General features: G+C 42.3%; 3 protein-coding genes across 13 annotated transcripts in view; 1 reads left to right on the top strand and 2 right to left on the bottom strand.

Moving 5' to 3' along the window:
• The window catches only part of fryl (furry homolog, like), an 85296-nt gene extending 76666 nt beyond the window's left edge, over positions 1-8630 (top strand). For 8 of the 11 annotated variants that reach the window (XM_080877002.1, XM_080877011.1, XM_080877001.1 and 5 more), the window contains 6 exons: positions 352-450; positions 1139-1207; positions 3532-3549; positions 4551-4661; positions 5494-5687; positions 6678-8630. In XM_080877002.1, coding sequence (XP_080733128.1) covers positions 352-450; positions 1139-1207; positions 3532-3549; positions 4551-4661; positions 5494-5687; positions 6678-6918 — 732 coding nt within the window. In that variant the 3' untranslated portion in view covers positions 6919-8630. The remainder of the gene's footprint in view (positions 1-351; positions 451-1138; positions 1208-3531; positions 3550-4550; positions 4662-5493; positions 5688-6677) is intronic. The other 3 variants (XM_080877004.1, XM_080877008.1, XM_080877003.1) reach the window with 1 other exon arrangement.
• A 686-nt stretch (positions 8631-9316) lies between these two features.
• On the bottom strand, positions 9317-11593 carry zar1 (zygote arrest 1; the record flags this gene model as incomplete). Its single annotated transcript, XM_080878097.1, has 4 exons — positions 9317-9881; positions 9954-10028; positions 10170-10262; positions 10901-11593. The coding sequence occupies 4 exons, from the start codon at positions 11591-11593 to the stop codon at positions 9738-9740; spliced, it is 1005 nt and encodes a 334-aa protein (XP_080734223.1). The 3' UTR covers positions 9317-9737.
• Positions 11594-13615: 2022 nt separating this feature from the next.
• On the bottom strand, positions 13616-15685 carry slc10a4 (solute carrier family 10 member 4; the record flags this gene model as incomplete). The annotated part of the gene is made up of 3 exons (XM_080878096.1): positions 13616-14201; positions 14739-14949; positions 15171-15685. 3 exons carry the CDS (start codon positions 15683-15685, stop codon positions 13677-13679), a joined length of 1251 nt encoding a protein of 416 aa, XP_080734222.1. The 3' UTR covers positions 13616-13676.
• Between the last annotated feature and the right edge of the window lie 1268 nt (positions 15686-16953).

The raw sequence follows: 16953 nt of genomic DNA, 5'->3' as shown, positions 1-16953 counted from the left end.
TTTATATAAATGGTTTATGTCGTGCTGAGTGTGTGTGTGTCCTGGTGTAGATATTTTTGTGTAGTTTGTGTTATGCCCAGTTTATTTATGATAAAAATGAGAAGGGAAGTCAACACAGCAAAAAAATATCTAATCTAATTTTTATGTACAACAAGTGAAAGAAGAATAGGTACCATATTAAAACTGGCTGTGGCTTAAATTTGTGGTAACGGCAACACAGTCAAAGCAAATGAAAACCAATTTGTCATTCAGGAGAGACCAGCTAACACTAACACGAGGCCTTGGGGCCATTATGTGTATGTAGTGGATGTTTTTGTGGCTTAATATGTGTGGTGTCCTGTGTTGTTGTAGCTGGTCTCTTGTGGACTGTTGGAGACTCTGAAGTTTAGTGTGCTGGAGTTGCAGGAACACTTGGACACCTACAACGCCAAGAGAGAAGCAGCAGAGCGTGTAAGCCATCTTTATCTTTCTCCACATCCACATCTCTGCCTCTTTATCCTTGTGGAACCTTTTCCCACCAGACATGTTGTTTCACATCCTCTTTATTTTTAAAACACGTAAAGTGGTTTTCATCTCTATGCAGTTTCACTGCAAAAAGCCAGGAGAACATAAAGACGAATAGCTGATGTTGCACACGATAAGCCCAGTCTGTCTCATCAGCAGCTGCAGACACTGAATCAGTGTTCAGTATGAGTACATTCAGCTGCCGTTAGTGTCTGCATCACCAGTGAGAAACCATGCTGAAGGGATAAAAATAACCCTCAGCTCTCCTAAATCAGTTACAGAAGGCCAGGCGGGAGAAGCTGTGAGGGGTTGGAGCTGGGAGGAAAAGGGAGGGGAAAAAAGAGATGAGATTGCAGAGAGCTCTGGGATGCAGGGGCGCTAATTGAATGAGACGGCAATGTTCCCTGGAGGGCTAGATACTCTGGATGCTCTGGAACAGGCCTTCTTTAATTCGCTAAATACAACGCACATATTAAATCTCCTCCTTTTATTATGTACACACACAAATGTAGATGCATATGTCCATGGGGTAAAAAAAAAAAGCCTTGTAAATGCCTCTGTTTCCAAGTTTCTCTCCTTCCTCTAAGCCTTTTATGTTTTTCTCTCCTGTTTTGTCTCCTGCCTGTTTACGCAGTGGCTCGAGGACTGCAGGAAAACATTCGGGGACAAAGACAGCAGCCAGCGACCCAATACTCATGCACAGGTAGGGATGAACACTTTTACTTTACAATGCATGAATTTGTTTGTCATACTTATTGACCGGTTTGACTTTTGAAAGTGTTGCACTGCAGCTGAATCGGTAACGTCCAACTGAAATTACACAGCATTACAGACATTAGAGACATTAACGAAGTGTCGTCAAGCCAGTCAAAGCGCATCTCTTTAAGAAAACCATGTTGGTTTAAAAGAAGCGAGAACCTGCACCAGCTTTCCTGCGGATACAGGATAATGTTACAAGTTACTTATTAGTAAAAATGCAATGATAAATTTATTTATCAATGAAACATGTACACAAAGTAGAACATTTAGCTATGAGCTAAACAGTTACTGTCAGCAGTGCACTAAGGGATTTATGTACAAGCATGCTTTGGTTGCATGTGAGTAAACAATGTAAAGAGAAAAGGCGGCATCACATTTCCTTAAATGCCTTTGATAACCATGAACATGTAAAGATGATTGAAGATTTAGTTTTTTATTCACTTATTTTATCTCCGTTAAGGAAATTCAATTTTTGGCCCGCATATCCGCTAATTATACCAGTCGTTGTTCTCACAGCGCGAAGAAAGCATACCAGCTAATCATTTTGAGTCAAACCATGATTACAAAACTTAGGTTCATATCAAACCCGAGACGTTAATGTGCCGTTACACTAATTAGGTCTTCAGCTGCAGCATATTAAAGGCATGTGAATGTATCAGTACAGTCATTTAGGTTTCAATGAGCTTTAATTCCTCAATACCACAAACAGCACTTTCCATTCCCATTAAATGGCCCTGTGTCTCAGTCAGCTACCAGTGCTCAGCCTCCCAGTTGCTGCCTGATATGCGCTGGAAATCCCATTTGTGTTACATGCCTGTGAAAATGTGCAAAATTCTTGTTACATTTCTAGTAACAGTGTTACTAACAGTGCTAGTGTTGCATTAAAACACAGTTGCATGACATCTGCAAATTAATTTTATTTTTGAGTTTTATTTCTTCTATTACAGTGCACTCATTTAGGCCTGTCTGTGCTTTTAAGGACACTTTTGAAGGAAGTTTGATGTAATCATGAGTTGTTAATGATTACCTTAAATTGTACTTACTGATAATAATTAGCTTAATGAATAATTAAGAACTTCTGTAACAGCCTCTCTATGCAGTTTATTCAAACATTTTCCAGTCATTCTGTTTATTTGGTGGTAAACTGAGATTATGTTTGATCTTTCATTTAACTAGTGCCGTAGTTTTATATATGTGGCGCCAAATCAAAATAGCAGTTGTTTTAAGGGGCTTTATATATTGCAAGGTAAACACACTCTACAATTATAGAGACAAAACCCTAACAATCAGACGGTGCCCTATGAGCAGCCCTTGACAACAGTGGGAAGGAAAAACAAAGCTATATCTTACATAAGGTTTACATTACACACATGAAAGATCGACGGTTCAATTTAGCGTACTCCTCATGCAGGTAAATCTAAGGTTTGCATCCTGAACAACATCCGGGATAATGTCTGTGCCAAATCAAACATGCAGGTTCATCTTCTGTGGGGACCACTTGAGATATAGGGGAACAGCTTTTCTTTTATTGTGAAAGGCAAGCAGAGGAAAAAAATTCTTTAAGTAACATTTCTGTACTGCTGTGGCAGTGGCGCTGTCAGCTGCCAGTTAAACATAAACCCTGAGGGCAAGAAGTGTTTCTAACAATTTGCCAGCAACCATTTTTTATAGCTTTGGGTGATAAACATGTTAACAGTAGATTTAAAGAAGATGTGTAAATAACTTTTGTCTTCAACAACATAATTGCAACTATGACTTCAGATGGACTTTTTTAGACTTTTTTCCTCAATTCAAAAATGTAAGATTTAAGACAGAGTTTGTAGCCTTGATGTATTTGCATGATCTCTCACTGCACGTCTTAGTCTGTAGGTTTCTCTTACACCGAGCTCCTTGGACAGATCTGCGGAGCTCCCTCTGTGTTTGACATTCACACAGATGTTACCTTGGGTTAAACTGACGCTCTGTTTTCAATCAGAAGTATCCAGAGGTCTTTCACTGCCTCCTCCTTCCTCTCTGCGTAGCCACCGTGTCTTTTCTGCCCATCATCGCACATGCTGTTGTTCACCTTTTCAGAATAAGGGTTTCTGTTACTGCTGACGTGAGCTCACATTATCTGACCCGTGTGAAGGGAAGATGATAAAGCACTGCTCCTGCTCGTCAGGTCACTGTGTCTCAGCTGTCATGTTAAAGCTCACTAATTCTTGGTCTTTCTCTCCTTCTGTTTTGTTTGTTTGTTTGTGTGTGTGACCTGCTCACCTTCTTGCTTAGCAAATGGAAAATCTAGCAGTAAGTGGTTCTCATATTATAGACTTAAATAATGCTGCCAACCGGACAAAACACTGACATCTCATCTTTCTGTGCAGAAACAGACTGTGTTCTACCCCCACCCATTTCTCTGTCTATGTTTCTGCTTGATTGGTCATGTAACCCAGCTCAACCTCTTCATCCACCCACCCAATCATAACGTACCGTGTTATCCTGTTTGCATTTTTTTCTGTTTGCTTGTTGCACTGATTGTGTCTGCAGATAAATTCATCTATCTACGTGTATTCAGTGTAGAGTTGCCACCTGATTTCAGAGGGGCTGCTCCGTTATCAGTAGGATATGATGGCTAGAGAGTCCAGTGTTGTTAGGTTTGAATTCACTTTCATTTTGCATGATTCCATTGTTCCATTCCCATTTGTTCAAATCATTTTCTCCCATTTCCTCCGAGATTAGGGGCTTAACTTTTAGTTTTCCCACACCTCACTCATCAATTCTATATGCTGAGGGATCAATGAGATGATGCCCTAGGTTTTCTAATTTAAGATTTCACCACTAATTCTAGCAGTAGGGTCATTCCATGAAATATCAGCCAGTATTTCGCATCTGACCCCATCAGAAGCAGCTGATTTCTTTTTTTTGTTTGGTATCTGAAGCTGTGCAGTATGTACCTGCACGCTATGACATTTTTCAACCCATCTCCATGTACTTCATAGTGTGCAGGTAAAATTTTGCATCCCTTCACTAAATAAGCTAAAGTTAATATAATAAATAAAATCATCTGATTCTGCTGACTCAGGTCAGGTGGGACCAATTTTTCCAATTTGGGTTATTTTATTTGGGATGACCCTATAGTAGACTCACCATGGTCCAAACCAAATGGCCCTCCGTGTTAACTTTTTCATCTCTTCCTCTAACCCAGGATACCCATCTGTCTAATCATGTGATCAGAGTGATTCAGTGCAGGTTAGATCATCGCTTTGCTGAGATGTGACAGTGTGTTTTTCTGTCTTCTGTCTCTGTAGGAGCTCGAGTTATGTCGGAGGCTCTACAAATTGCACTTTCAGCTGCTGCTGCTGTTCCAGGCCTACTGCAAGCTCATCAGCAGGGTGGACACCATCAAGAGAGAGGCCGAGGTGAGAGACACAAGGTTTAGCGTCTGCTGAGTTAAAAGTTTGTCCGTGCGTTGTTATATAATCCATTTTGGGGGGTTATTCCATAGTTGGAGGAACTAGCTGCTGCTACTGAGGTTCAGCAAAATTAAGAGGCTCTGGTGAAAAGTGACGTTCAATTTAAAGCTTTTCAGCTTTGTTGTGTGGGTACACTTTTATAGATGGAGAACGTAAAGACTTGCTTGTTCAATTTTAGGGTTTGTTTGTTTTTCATTTAGATTCTTGTAGTGCTGTCAGCATCAATCTCATTAAAATTACGTTAACGCCATAACTGAATTAACGGAGAATTGCCGCGTTAATGCGGTTATGGCGTTAACGTCAATTTAATGAGATTAACGCTGACAGTGCTAGTTTCTTGTCAAATCCACAGGGAACCACTGCAAAACAGTATACCTTAAAATGTATGATAGTTTTCCTTGTTTCAGTAACACTAGAGAAAAAATACATTTAAAACTTAAAATATATATAAAGAGAGCTGGAGTCAGAAAATGCAATGAAAAATGTGCAAAACAAAGGAACACAATTTGATTGGATAATTATTTTCCTTTACCCACGGGATCGATAAACAGGCTTTACTAAATCTGTATTGCAGTCCATCCTTCTCTGAGCTGCATCTTAATTGTGCTTTAATTTAATTTAGACATTTAATAAAATTAAATTATTTCCCGTACTGAGCGCTGAGGTCAGCTAGTCCAGGTAATATTTAGTCTGGGTTCATTTCGTTCACCTCCCGAGGAAGATCTGCTTGTGTTATTTGGTGCTGTGACAATAATCCTCCTTTGTCTCCGTTCCTAAGGTTACCAACATGTCCGACGAGCTCACTATCTTAGAGAGCTGCCTGAAGGAGGCGGAAACAGGAAATGATGGTCAGGAGGATGTGTGCATGTCAGACAATGCCCAGACGAACACCGAGACAGCCATACAGTCGCTGATTGAAACCCTGAGAGCCAGAGACTTCAGCTCTGCTCTCACACAAGTCAAAATCTTCAGGTAAGATAAACACTACAGTCAAACAAAACAGTGGCTTTAATCGGTGACATAACAAGGCAATACAGTGATTAAGCCTCCTGTGTAAAAGGCCCAGTCAAACATTATTTAACAAGTAAAAAGTTGTTATTTTTAATGCACTCTGATTCCTGGCTGTTTCATTCCAGTCTCGTGCTTCATGTCATTGCGCTTAAGGGCTCGAGTTACTAACTGATCCTCACGGGTTCACTCAGACACAGCATCCGTTCAGTTTGGTTACTACAACATGGAAGACAGCTGCAAGTTTGCTCCAGAAAAACATTTTTTGTTAACATAATAAGGATGTTCTTTGGCAATGTCACATATTTTAATATTGCGATTTTTGGATGCTGCAGATTAAGTTCGGACTAGGACATCCAGCATGATCATTTCAAGTAAGAAGCCCAGATATAAGATAAAAGGAGGTTAAAATGCACTCCTGTTTCTATCGCATATCATTACTGAAATGTTCAGAGGCAGAAGCTCCTTTGACTTGGCAGGCCTGCTTGTGATGCTTCTTGGCAGTTACTTTGAAGATCCCATCTAAATGATGAGATTGGATGTTCACTGGGATATGAAAGCAGTACGTGTAGACTCACCAGTCACACAGTAAACAGTCGTGAAACCTTTGGCTCGCTGCCTGGTGATGAGGCATGAGTCTGTGAAGATGAGGGACTGTGCATAAAAATAATTGCTACACCCCCTTGAAATAAAGTTGCTAACAAAAACTGTGCAATGGTACACACCTGTAGCATTACCTAAACAATGAGTGCCTAGAATTTAATACTGTGTTCTTTCTAAAGCTCAGTGAACTACTGCCCAACATCGCCCAAAGTGCATTTGTTCACAGACCTGAACATGTTTTCAGAGGAGTCGACTAACAAACCCAAAGCACCTCAGGAAAACTGTTTATCCAGCAGCTAAGAATGTGTTCGGTACAATCCCCTTTTCTTCACATCTCTTCTTCATCTCCAGATCTCTGTGGCCCAACGACATCTTCGGCAACGAGACGGACGACGCGGTCCAGACTCTTCTACACATTTACTTCCGTCACCAGACGCTGGGTCAGACAGGCTGCTTGGCGGTCGTAGGCCCCAGCAGAGACCTGTCTCAGGCTAGCAGCCGCCTCATGGAGCTCAACCTGCAGATCCGTGAGGCTCTGAGTCAGGCGCAGACCTGCCAGACCCACACCGACATAGTCAGCACCGGACTGTAAGCCTGAGGCACTGCAGGCTGGACTAGACTGGACAAAAACACCCCTCTCCTCTACACCTCCCCTCAGCTGGAGTGTAGACGGTGAGGGGCGGAGGACAAGAGAGACTCCACCTATAAAGGGCTAAAGGATGCGTGGGAATAACTGTGACTCTTAATATATATTATTACATGTATGAATGCTTAAAGCTAATATCTTTTCCCAGACTAAGCCAACTCGCAAAATTCAGTTGCAATAAGTCATGTGGTGGCGTGCCTGGGAAAGAATAAGAGAGGGCGCTGTGGGATGATAACTTTTTTTGTTGTTGTTGTTGTTGTTATTTGTTTTTCTCTTTTCGCTGGATCTGATCCGAGGGGCCCCGTCGTACCGAACGGATGCGCTCCTCGGGGTCTGGACTGGGAGTCGGCGTCGAAGCCTGGAAGGCAGTCCAGAGGAGGTGTCGTATGTGTGAGGACGCACCATCAAGATTCATAAGCAAACTCAGAAAGTCTTTGAGAAACCGAATAGTTTTCAAACGCATGCTGAAAGAGAAAAAGCACTGCAAGAATATTTTTTTGAGAAATGTATTTTTTATTAGAGCTAACATCCTAGGTTGTAAATGTTAGGATATTTAACATGTTAACCCTGTGGGAGACGTTTACCTTCAGGGAGTGTACAAAGAGAAATATATCTGTTTATTGATCTGCTCTGAGAGGAGAGTCCCCTTCAACAGGTCTTCACGCAAAACTCACTCTTTAACCAAATAAGTAGATGCCTTTAGAGACTCTTGACTGTGTGATTATATATTGGATATTCTGGTATACGCTCACACACAAAAATGCATATAATTGCACACAAGTGCGGACTGGCTACAGCTCATTATGGAAACATAACTTATTTTACTCTGTATATATTTTAGAAAATGTATAGTGTAAAACCAGTATTTTTTTTTCCCCTTGTACTTTTGTGTAATGCACTGTTCATCCGATTAGGATGTCTGTATAAAGCTAATGTGATGAGAAAGCCAGAAACAGGTTTGAGTCATTAATGGTCCGCTCCACCTTTAGTCATCCAATCATACAAATTTCCCAAAGGCTGCCTTGGTTGGTGGTTGTGGTTTCAAAAGAGGGAAGCGATACTCGTTTGGGACAAGCCACCCGTCCGCCTTTGGCGGCGATGGAATGGGAGATCAAAACAAGCCTCCATCTCCTCTGCTGGATCCCACCAACCCAGCCAAGCCCCACATACATATGCATTCCTTGTCTCCACTGTGATCTTTTTGTTAGCAGCGTAGGCTCTGCTTAAAGCCTTACGAGGGAGGAGATGAGGTTTGAATCTGTCCATGTAGGTCGATCATGTTGCAAAGCGGCGCTCATCCACTGCTGCGTTTTGATCCTGTTTATTTATTTTCTGAGGGGAAGCGGGTGTCTGTACTCTCACAATGCCCCTACTTGCTGCTGTGACTGCAGGACATGAACCGTTATCTGAATGCTTCTTGGACAGCTTGTCATGGCACATTGTAACAGTCACTGTACTCATTCCTCAGAGCTTCTCTTTTTCTCCTCCTGCTTGTCTGGTACATATGAATGCTGTTCTTATTTAATGATTATTTACCTGGAAGATATTTTAATGTAGAGCTGCATTATACATTTTTTCCTTGTTCACTCATACCAGCCTTTTCTGGATCAATAAAAACCTTACAGAATGATCTTGATCTTCAGTTATTAAAATTGAAAGCACCATCTCCATGTGTTTTTTCTTGGACTCTGCCAGACTCACTGGAAGTTTAAAAAAAATATACTAATTATCTTAAAATACCAGATAGCCGGGAGTTTTTTCCTTCCCACTGTTGCCAAAGTGCTTGCTCAGAGGTCATATAATTGTTGGGTTTTTATTTGTACAGTTGATCCTACAATAATAGATACAATATAAAGTACCTTGAGGCAACTGTTGTGATTTGGTGCTATATAAATAATATTGAATTGAAATTCTGCAAACAAGATGTGCTGCATGGACACACCCCCATCTGCTTACCAGTGTGGAGGTTTTAAAAAAAAAAAAAAAAAAAAAAAAAGCTACATTCCCAAATCCACAGGGGCGTCTGTGGCTCCGGAGGTAGATGGTTCTCCTGTCCCAGTATCTTTGGGCCAGACACTGAAACCCAGATTCCCTGTGGTGCAAGTGTGTATTAGAAAGCACTTAAGACACTGGGTAAAGTGGTGAAGGGTTTTAGTAAAAATCCCTGTACATATGAACCATTTAAATCCAATCCGTGCTCTTTGGCTCTGTATGGTCTCATCACTCAAAAGTCATAGCAATAGCCAGAGTGAGTATTCATAGCTACCAGTGACCGTTTGGCTAACAGATCTGCAAACAATTACGAAGGAATGGGTAGGATACACTGATATTCAGAACAGCAGATTTTATTTTTTTTAAGCCAAGTGTTTAGTCTTCGACCCACCAGTTTCAGTGTCTTTGGTGCCACGGCAACCTAGTTTCCAATAATTTGATGTCAGTCTTAGTTTATTGAACATGTTCAGGTTTATGTCAGCCTGATTTTAGACAACAGGATTCTCCAAGGTGCTGCATTTGAGTTGAGATCAGTGACAGTTTAAGTGAGCATGCTTACAGACCGAATGCAAGCTAGCCGTTTATTACATCGTAAAGCACATGCGGTGCTTCAGTTTCATCAACACAAAGAGAACTGGTGTGAAATAAAGTACAGAAACATCAAAAATACATTTTGCATCCAAGATGCCATCGTTGCACCAGCAGTAGGTTCAAGATGCCCCCCACGTACAAGTTGTGCCAGCATACTGAGGACAGTTCAGTCGAGACGCTCCTTAGATGATGTACTTGAAGCTGAATGTGCTGTCGCAAGAGAGCCGCTTGCCTTTGCATCTGCCGCACAAATCCTGTCTGTGGGGTCGTTTGGGATCGACGTGTCGTTGTGTTACTGCACAGGAACAGCGTGCTTTGTTGCAAGTCTGAGGAGAGAGGAAGTGTTAAGTGGAGACTAACAAGCCATTCAAAATCCACACAGACAGATTAGGACTTACATGACACGTGATGTCCTCGACACGGTATGGGTTGTATTGCTTTTGGCATTTTCTACAAAACTGTTTGAAGTAAACCTGGAAGATAAGCAGAGGACTCAGATACTTTCTAGGCAGCAGGTCTCTGGAAGTCAGTCATTGTTGCACTGAGGACTTCCTATGGTGGACTCTTGATAAAGCACATTTCATCTTTGGAGGACCTTAAACAGAGCTGCTCACCTTGTTGGTGCCCTGAACACACCACACATAGGCACTCTCCCATCGCAGATTGCAGTCTCTGCAGTGATAATATCCATATTTCTGTTCCAGAAACTGAAGGACAAAAACCAAAATTAGTTCAATGAAATCATTAGAAGGAATCCATCCAAAAATAAACCATCCACATATGTTGTTTGAGAGGAGAACAATCCAAGTAGCCATGATCATGACACTTGCAAAGGGGGGCTAAACAAATATACTTTGAGTTGATTGTTAATTAGCAAATTAACTGAAACAGATTAAACTTTATAGGTAGCACACTGACAAAATTAGAAGCATATTTTCTGGATGATGTTCTAAACAGAAATTTGCCAATAGTTTTGTTTGAAGACGGGTCTCTGATAGATGCTGCCCTCAAGTCTGGTTAAACCAAGGCTAAAGAGCTGCTCAACTTGGGAACAACTTTAAGGTCGTTAAGGCTTGGGCAATACCTAAACAGTATCCAGGAAGTGGAACAAATTAAAGACTAGTTTATAAGGACAGTGAGTATTTTAGTGCCATTTTCGCACTTATTTGGGACAATACTACAGCTTCCAAACTGGACGTTCAGTTCTGAAAGAAAAAGAAATGCGCCAACCCATGTCCTTGAATGAGCCATTTAATATACAAGGCAATTTCCAAGCAGTTGTGGCGCAAACGTTCTTCTTCGAAAAACTGCCAAGTATGAACCTCCCGGTGCGTGATTAACTCACCTGGAACCGCACACGCGCTTTGCCCTTCGAGTCCTCCGCAGTTGGCTGCGCATCCTCACTCCTGGCCAGCTGTTTGGACTTGAGCTTTTTGCTCTGCTCTGCTCGCTTTGCGGTCTTTTCATCCCCACCAGCCTGGCTGTCTTCGTCCTTCCCCTCGGTGTCCTCGGAGGGCTCGGGCGGCTCACCCGGGGGCTCACCGGTCTGCACCGTCTCACTGGAGGTTTCCTTATTGTTGTTATTCTCATCGACCAGGAAGGAGGTGACGCTCCTGTATGCTATCGGGGAGTAGACGGCGAGGGTGCGGGGGTAACGCACACCGCCCGTCGCTTTGGGGCTGCCGGGCGTCGCTGGCTCCTGCTTCCTTTTGCGCTGGAAGTCCCGCTTCATGGCCAGAAGGGTGCGCGGGCCAATGGAGCACTGCACCGAAGCGTCCTTCTTCGGGTTGACCTGCACTGCCACATCCTTGGTGTTCGCCTTCCTGAGCCTCGGGGTGAGTTTGGGGTTGATTTGGGACAAGATGGACTTCAGCTGTGCGCGCTGGTGGTTGTTGAAGGCGTCAGAAGAGTCTCCATAGTGGGAGAAGTAACTTTTGTATTTCCACCCCGCGTCTTTAGGCCGGGGGTATCTGCCCATGTAAGGATTGTAAGAAGAATAGAAGTAGGCGTCCACTGGCTCGTCACCATATGTTGCCATGTTTGTTTAACCGGCCGAGGTTTTGCTGTAACTAGTTAAATAGAGTGGAGCTCTCCATTAGACCTAATTAAGATCAGGTGTAGGACGTCTCATTACAAGAAAGGAGGGGAAAGTAGACACGTGACAGAGGTGTGCCTGTTTTGTGTTTATACGTCTTTAATTGGCACAATTTTTACAGTACAATTAAGATCAGACTGTAGAGCACAGGTAAGCTAAAGTTTTGGCACAGGCTTGTTGGGAAAACTGCACATGAATCAGTCTGATATGTTTTTAAAATGGCTTTTAGTCTCTCTTACACACACACACACACACACACACACACACACACACACACACTTAAAGCATTGGAACGAAACACACACACACACACTTAAAGCATTGGAACGAAACACTGTCCTGCTTCACTAATGCAACTTTGAAGTCATGTTTCTTTTGCTTTTTTTATATCACGAAATGAGACATCAGTGGTTAGGATGAACGAGTTAAGCTCAGGACATAAAGCACCTTTTTAGCAATCATGTTAACATTTTACAGGCATTTCTTTTATGAATAACAGCGATGAAATGATAAATCCATCTGAACGCCTTAATCTGCTTCCCTGCGTCATAGTATGTATGGAAGGTCATAACTGCCAAAATTAAAAAATAAAGAAATTAGTCAATAAATGACTCAGTAATTAGATTATATGCTTTATCAGCGGTTGAAGTTTCCAGATTTATATAACAACATAGTGTAGTGGTTAACACATTCACCTTACATGTGCATGATCACCATTTTGAGACTAGGAGAACGCAGCCCTACCCCCACATTTTTCCAAGGCGAGGTCACACGCTATTGGATTCCCGGTGCTATTCCAAAGCCTGGATAAATGGGAGGGTTGAGGGAGGGTGACCCATTTAGAAAAGGGAAAGCTTATGTGTGAAGGCTAGCTACGCAGGTACTTTTTAAAACAAGATTTTTCCGAGTTTGTCTTTAAAAAATGTCTCCTTACACATGAAAATGCAAAACCAATCTCGAGCGCAGTCAAGAGCATGCTAAAGCAACAGGTGGTGATATAACCCCAACCTTCAAAAAATGTTGGCCAATCAAAAGCTCATAAACAATAACACGGCACAGAGTCTGCGAGGAGCTAAAGGTGCACATCCCTGCTAATCTTAAGCAAGAAACGAATAAAACACCCGAATTTCAATCAACCAATTTAAATCATACACATGTATCAAAGATGGACGTAACCTTCGGGTCTAACAATAAAGCCAATGCAGAAGTGCCAAAATATCTGTATCCTACTTGAAGACCACCAGATGGCAATAGCTGTGGTTTCGAAAAGTCATTTAATTCTATAGAGTTCTGTGGGAAAATTATTTTCTGATTTTCCTGCTGAGTTTATGGTCTCAATCACTCATTTCGGGTCATGCTAAAAATAAAAACCAAGGTCTGTTTTATAAGCAAAGCAGAATGGAAGGATATCTGTGGTATGTAGCTACAAGTCAGTGAGCGTTAGCCAATGAGCATCCATTTTCACAGTCAGACCGTTATCTCTTCATATGTGGATTTTTGCAACTAAGCTGGCGATTGCAGAAACCACATCCCCAGGCTTCAAAATTGGACTTCAGAAACCAACAAGTGATGTCACGGTAGCTAGATCCATCTTTTATAATGTCTGCTTGGAGCCAACCTCACGTGGTCTTTAAAGGACCAGTATTAGATGAAGGTTTTATTACCTTTGCATTTGCTTCATTTTTCAGTCCTAGGAGTTCCCACTTGGCTAAAAATACAGTCAAATAATAGATAAATAATAAAAAGAATCATTAAATAAATGTAAAATAAAAGTCAAAATGAATGAAAGTAATAAAGTGGGATAACTATAATACCAAGTGACATGTTGAAAACAATAAAAACAAGTGTTTATATTATAGCTTTATTCATTTCTGTGTTTAAGTAATAATTTAATGTCTATTAATTGTGTTACTGAGTCATATATATATGTTTTTTCGTTTTTTTTTCTTTTTTCAATTTGGCAGTTTTGGTCCTCCATAGAGGAGCAGCGATTTTTGTTTTTTTTATTTTATTATTTTTATGCAGATTAAACTGGAGTTGGATCAGGAGGACAAGGATCCAGCATGATAGTGTTTGGGTCGCTCACTGTCACCGCACCATATGACGGTTCAAAGTCCTCGTCTTCAAACCTTTGATAATTTATGTCCGTGTCCTCACCGTCCACCATGGGATCTGGTTTATGCAGGACCTCCCTCCTGTACATCCTGTAGGCCAGGATGAAAATCCCAGCCTCGGTTGCTTGGAACAGGGCGTAGAGCAGGGGAAACATGTACATCCCCCCCATCAGCTGAGGAGGGAAGGCCAGCTTCAGGATAGCCGTACACAGCTGCACATTCTGGCAGCCCGTCTCCAGAGACACAGCCCTGCGACTGTTGGGGGGCAAGTCAAAAAGCACTGCCAGCCCGTAACCTGCAGCGTAACCGCACAGAGGCATCAGCACAGCCACCACGTAGACAGAAGGCGGGATGGTGGAGAGCAGCTCTGGCCCCAGCATTGCTCCAGTAAGGATGAAGAGTAACACCAGGGTGAACAACAAAGCCCACAGAGAAGCCTGCAAACACAAGAATTCAGCGTGAGAATTTTTTTTTAAAATATGGCGGCAACTTTCTACAAGACATGATTTTTAAAACCAAAAAATTTCGGTTTTTTTCTTCATTTGAACCATAAAGGCAATATCCAATCTGCGCAACCAATAATAACTAATAACATCACATTTTTATGTTGCTTTATTTATTTATTGTAAACTCCTTTTTAAAAATTGTGTACATATAATAAAAGTTTAAGATAGACTGCTTTCTTTGCACTAAGGGGACAGCATATAATTTCGTTGTGCTTGTGGTGCCCAACATAACTGTGTACTCTAACTGATGAGGCCCTCATGTGTCGCTTTTATCAGAAAGCACAGGGAGGAGCTCTTCCTGATATAGTGCCTCTGATGTCACTCTTCCAGTGGTCAGCCACCCCACTAGTAATAACTGAGACCAAGAAATACGCAATGCGCTTTTGGGCTAAGGCCCCTAACCAAAAGCACTTCGGCTGGAACGAAATGATCGAACGGATGTATAAAAGTTAATTGTTGTCAGATTACCTTTAAAACAATATCCGCCACTCGCGTGTAGCGGTACCTAAGCATAACTCCAAACCCAATGGGGATGAGGGTGCTGCAAAGTGTCAGTATGATGGCCCCAAAGGGCAGGAGGTTAACCACAGGGGTGTTGATCCAGGCTCGACTGTAGATCCAGAGGCAGAGCGGCATCAAAACGAGCGCCAGCAGAGTGGAGGATATGGTCATGATGATGCTGGGAGGAGTAGAGAAAAGAAGGAGTATGGTGGACGTGCAGCACGTACGGTGTTGGATCGTTTGAGGAAAATGTAGCAATGGCTTAAAAAAAGCATGCAGAACTTAAAAGTTATTCTTAAGTGTTGTTATTTCAGTGCGTTAATGTCAGAATTTGCGCACAAAACACTGTTAACACCAAAACCCACTTCAAGTCATGCTTAGGTGAGTAAGGGGATCTACCTTAGATTCATCTCTCCGTGCACAAGCAGAGACATAATATTTGACAAGTTTCCTCCAGGACAGCAGCCACAGAGGAGCACGGCCATCGCCGCCACATCATCCAAAGAAAAGGCTAGCGCCAAAAGAAAAGCCACTAGTGGCATGATAACAAACTGACACACCAGAGCCAGGAGCACCCCGATGGGTCGGCGGATATGTTCTCCGAGCTGGCTGACCTCCACCGTGCAGCCCAGCCCCAACATAGTGAAGCAAAGTACCAGTCCGACGAACACATTGATGCCGTGACTGAGCGGGGAGTCCCAGAAGGCAGGCATCAGGTGAGAGGTTTCCGTCGGGAGAACGGCCATAAACTCGGCTACAGTCCTGTAACCGCTGCCTTGGAGAAACACGGCACGACCGACCGCTCCTAATCCCTTCATGACACCCTCCTCCGGAGAATCCACTTGCTTTAAAGTAATAAAGTCCACCGAACCAGCACTTTGCGCACTTCCACCCGGCAGACTGGAGTTCTCCATGGCGCAAAAGGAGATCAGAAAATCTCAACCGTCGCCTTGTGCCTGTATTGGCTCGTGCGTAAACGATTCCTCTAGTGACGCACTGTCACTAATAAGAAACTGCGGAAGGTCCAGTAGTCGGGGTATGTGATGGTGCCATGGTACTGATAGTCTAATGAGTCTGAGTGGTGCCACGGATTGTTTCTGGGCTAAACTGCTGGAGGAAAGACAGCACAGGGTCGTAAGTTTAAGCAAGAGTGGCTGGACCAATTAATAACTACCACAATTGCCATTTACACTGAGCTCTGCGCTGTATAGGAAGAAAGACCCCGCAAACTTCAATCTTATCATTACACTCTGACAGTTTGCCATCCTGAAAAATGAGACTCTGTTGAGTGGTTGCTGTTTCGTCTCTCGCGTGTTCTGCAGAAGGATGGAAAAGATCCTTGACATTTATGGGAAATGTAAGTTGCGCTAAGTCAGTTACTTGTTGAGGTTGAGTAAGCAGAGACTGTGTTGATCTTTAAATTATTGCAGCAAACTGTGAAAATCCGCCCGCCCTTTTCTTTCCCCCCCGTTTTTTTGGTCATGCTGGTCGCATTACGCACGAGTCCTCACCTCAAACGTTACGTTGCGCATAAGTCTTTTGGTTCAGTAGATTATTATTATTAAAATCAGACTTCAGCGTTTGACCTCAAACAAGAACTTGGGAACTCTGATTAGTGTTTTATAAATACCAACCTGAAAGCATATATATCACAGTGAATTTGTATATATATTGGTCAGATCAGCTGGAATTGAAATAATTCAGTTGCTCCCAAAAGTACTCCTGGTGGAGTCTGATATATTTCTTACGTGATTAAAGCGGGCTCAAGCTCACTCCCACATATATTTTCATTCTTGAATTCAAATAAGGTAGACATGTGTGATTCATAAACATTAAAAAACATTTTGCTGTGGCGCATTGAGCCTAAAATGCATGATGCCACGGAGCAAACCACACAGTTCCCACACCTCAACCTACAGGACTGAAAAGATTCCCTGGGTGCCAGAAAGCACAGGACACACCCAGAGGTCCTTGGTCTTTAATGGGCAGAGCAGTTACACAATATTACAGCTAATAGGATGAATATTGTTGCTGAATCTGCTTTTTATAAACCTGAAGCCTATATTTATTATTACATTTCAATTCCTGTAATACATAATATTTTTTATGTTGAAATCTTTTATCCATCAATATGACAAAGAAAATCTTTTAACAGAAATCCTAAATATGAGTGAGGTAAAAC

Source organism: Rhamphochromis sp. 'chilingali', assembly GCF_963969265.1.
Source record: "Rhamphochromis sp. 'chilingali' genome assembly, chromosome: 3".
Classification (NCBI taxonomy): Eukaryota; Metazoa; Chordata; class Actinopteri; order Cichliformes; family Cichlidae; genus Rhamphochromis; species Rhamphochromis sp. 'chilingali'.
This window is presented reverse-complemented; position numbering and strand designations above follow the sequence as displayed.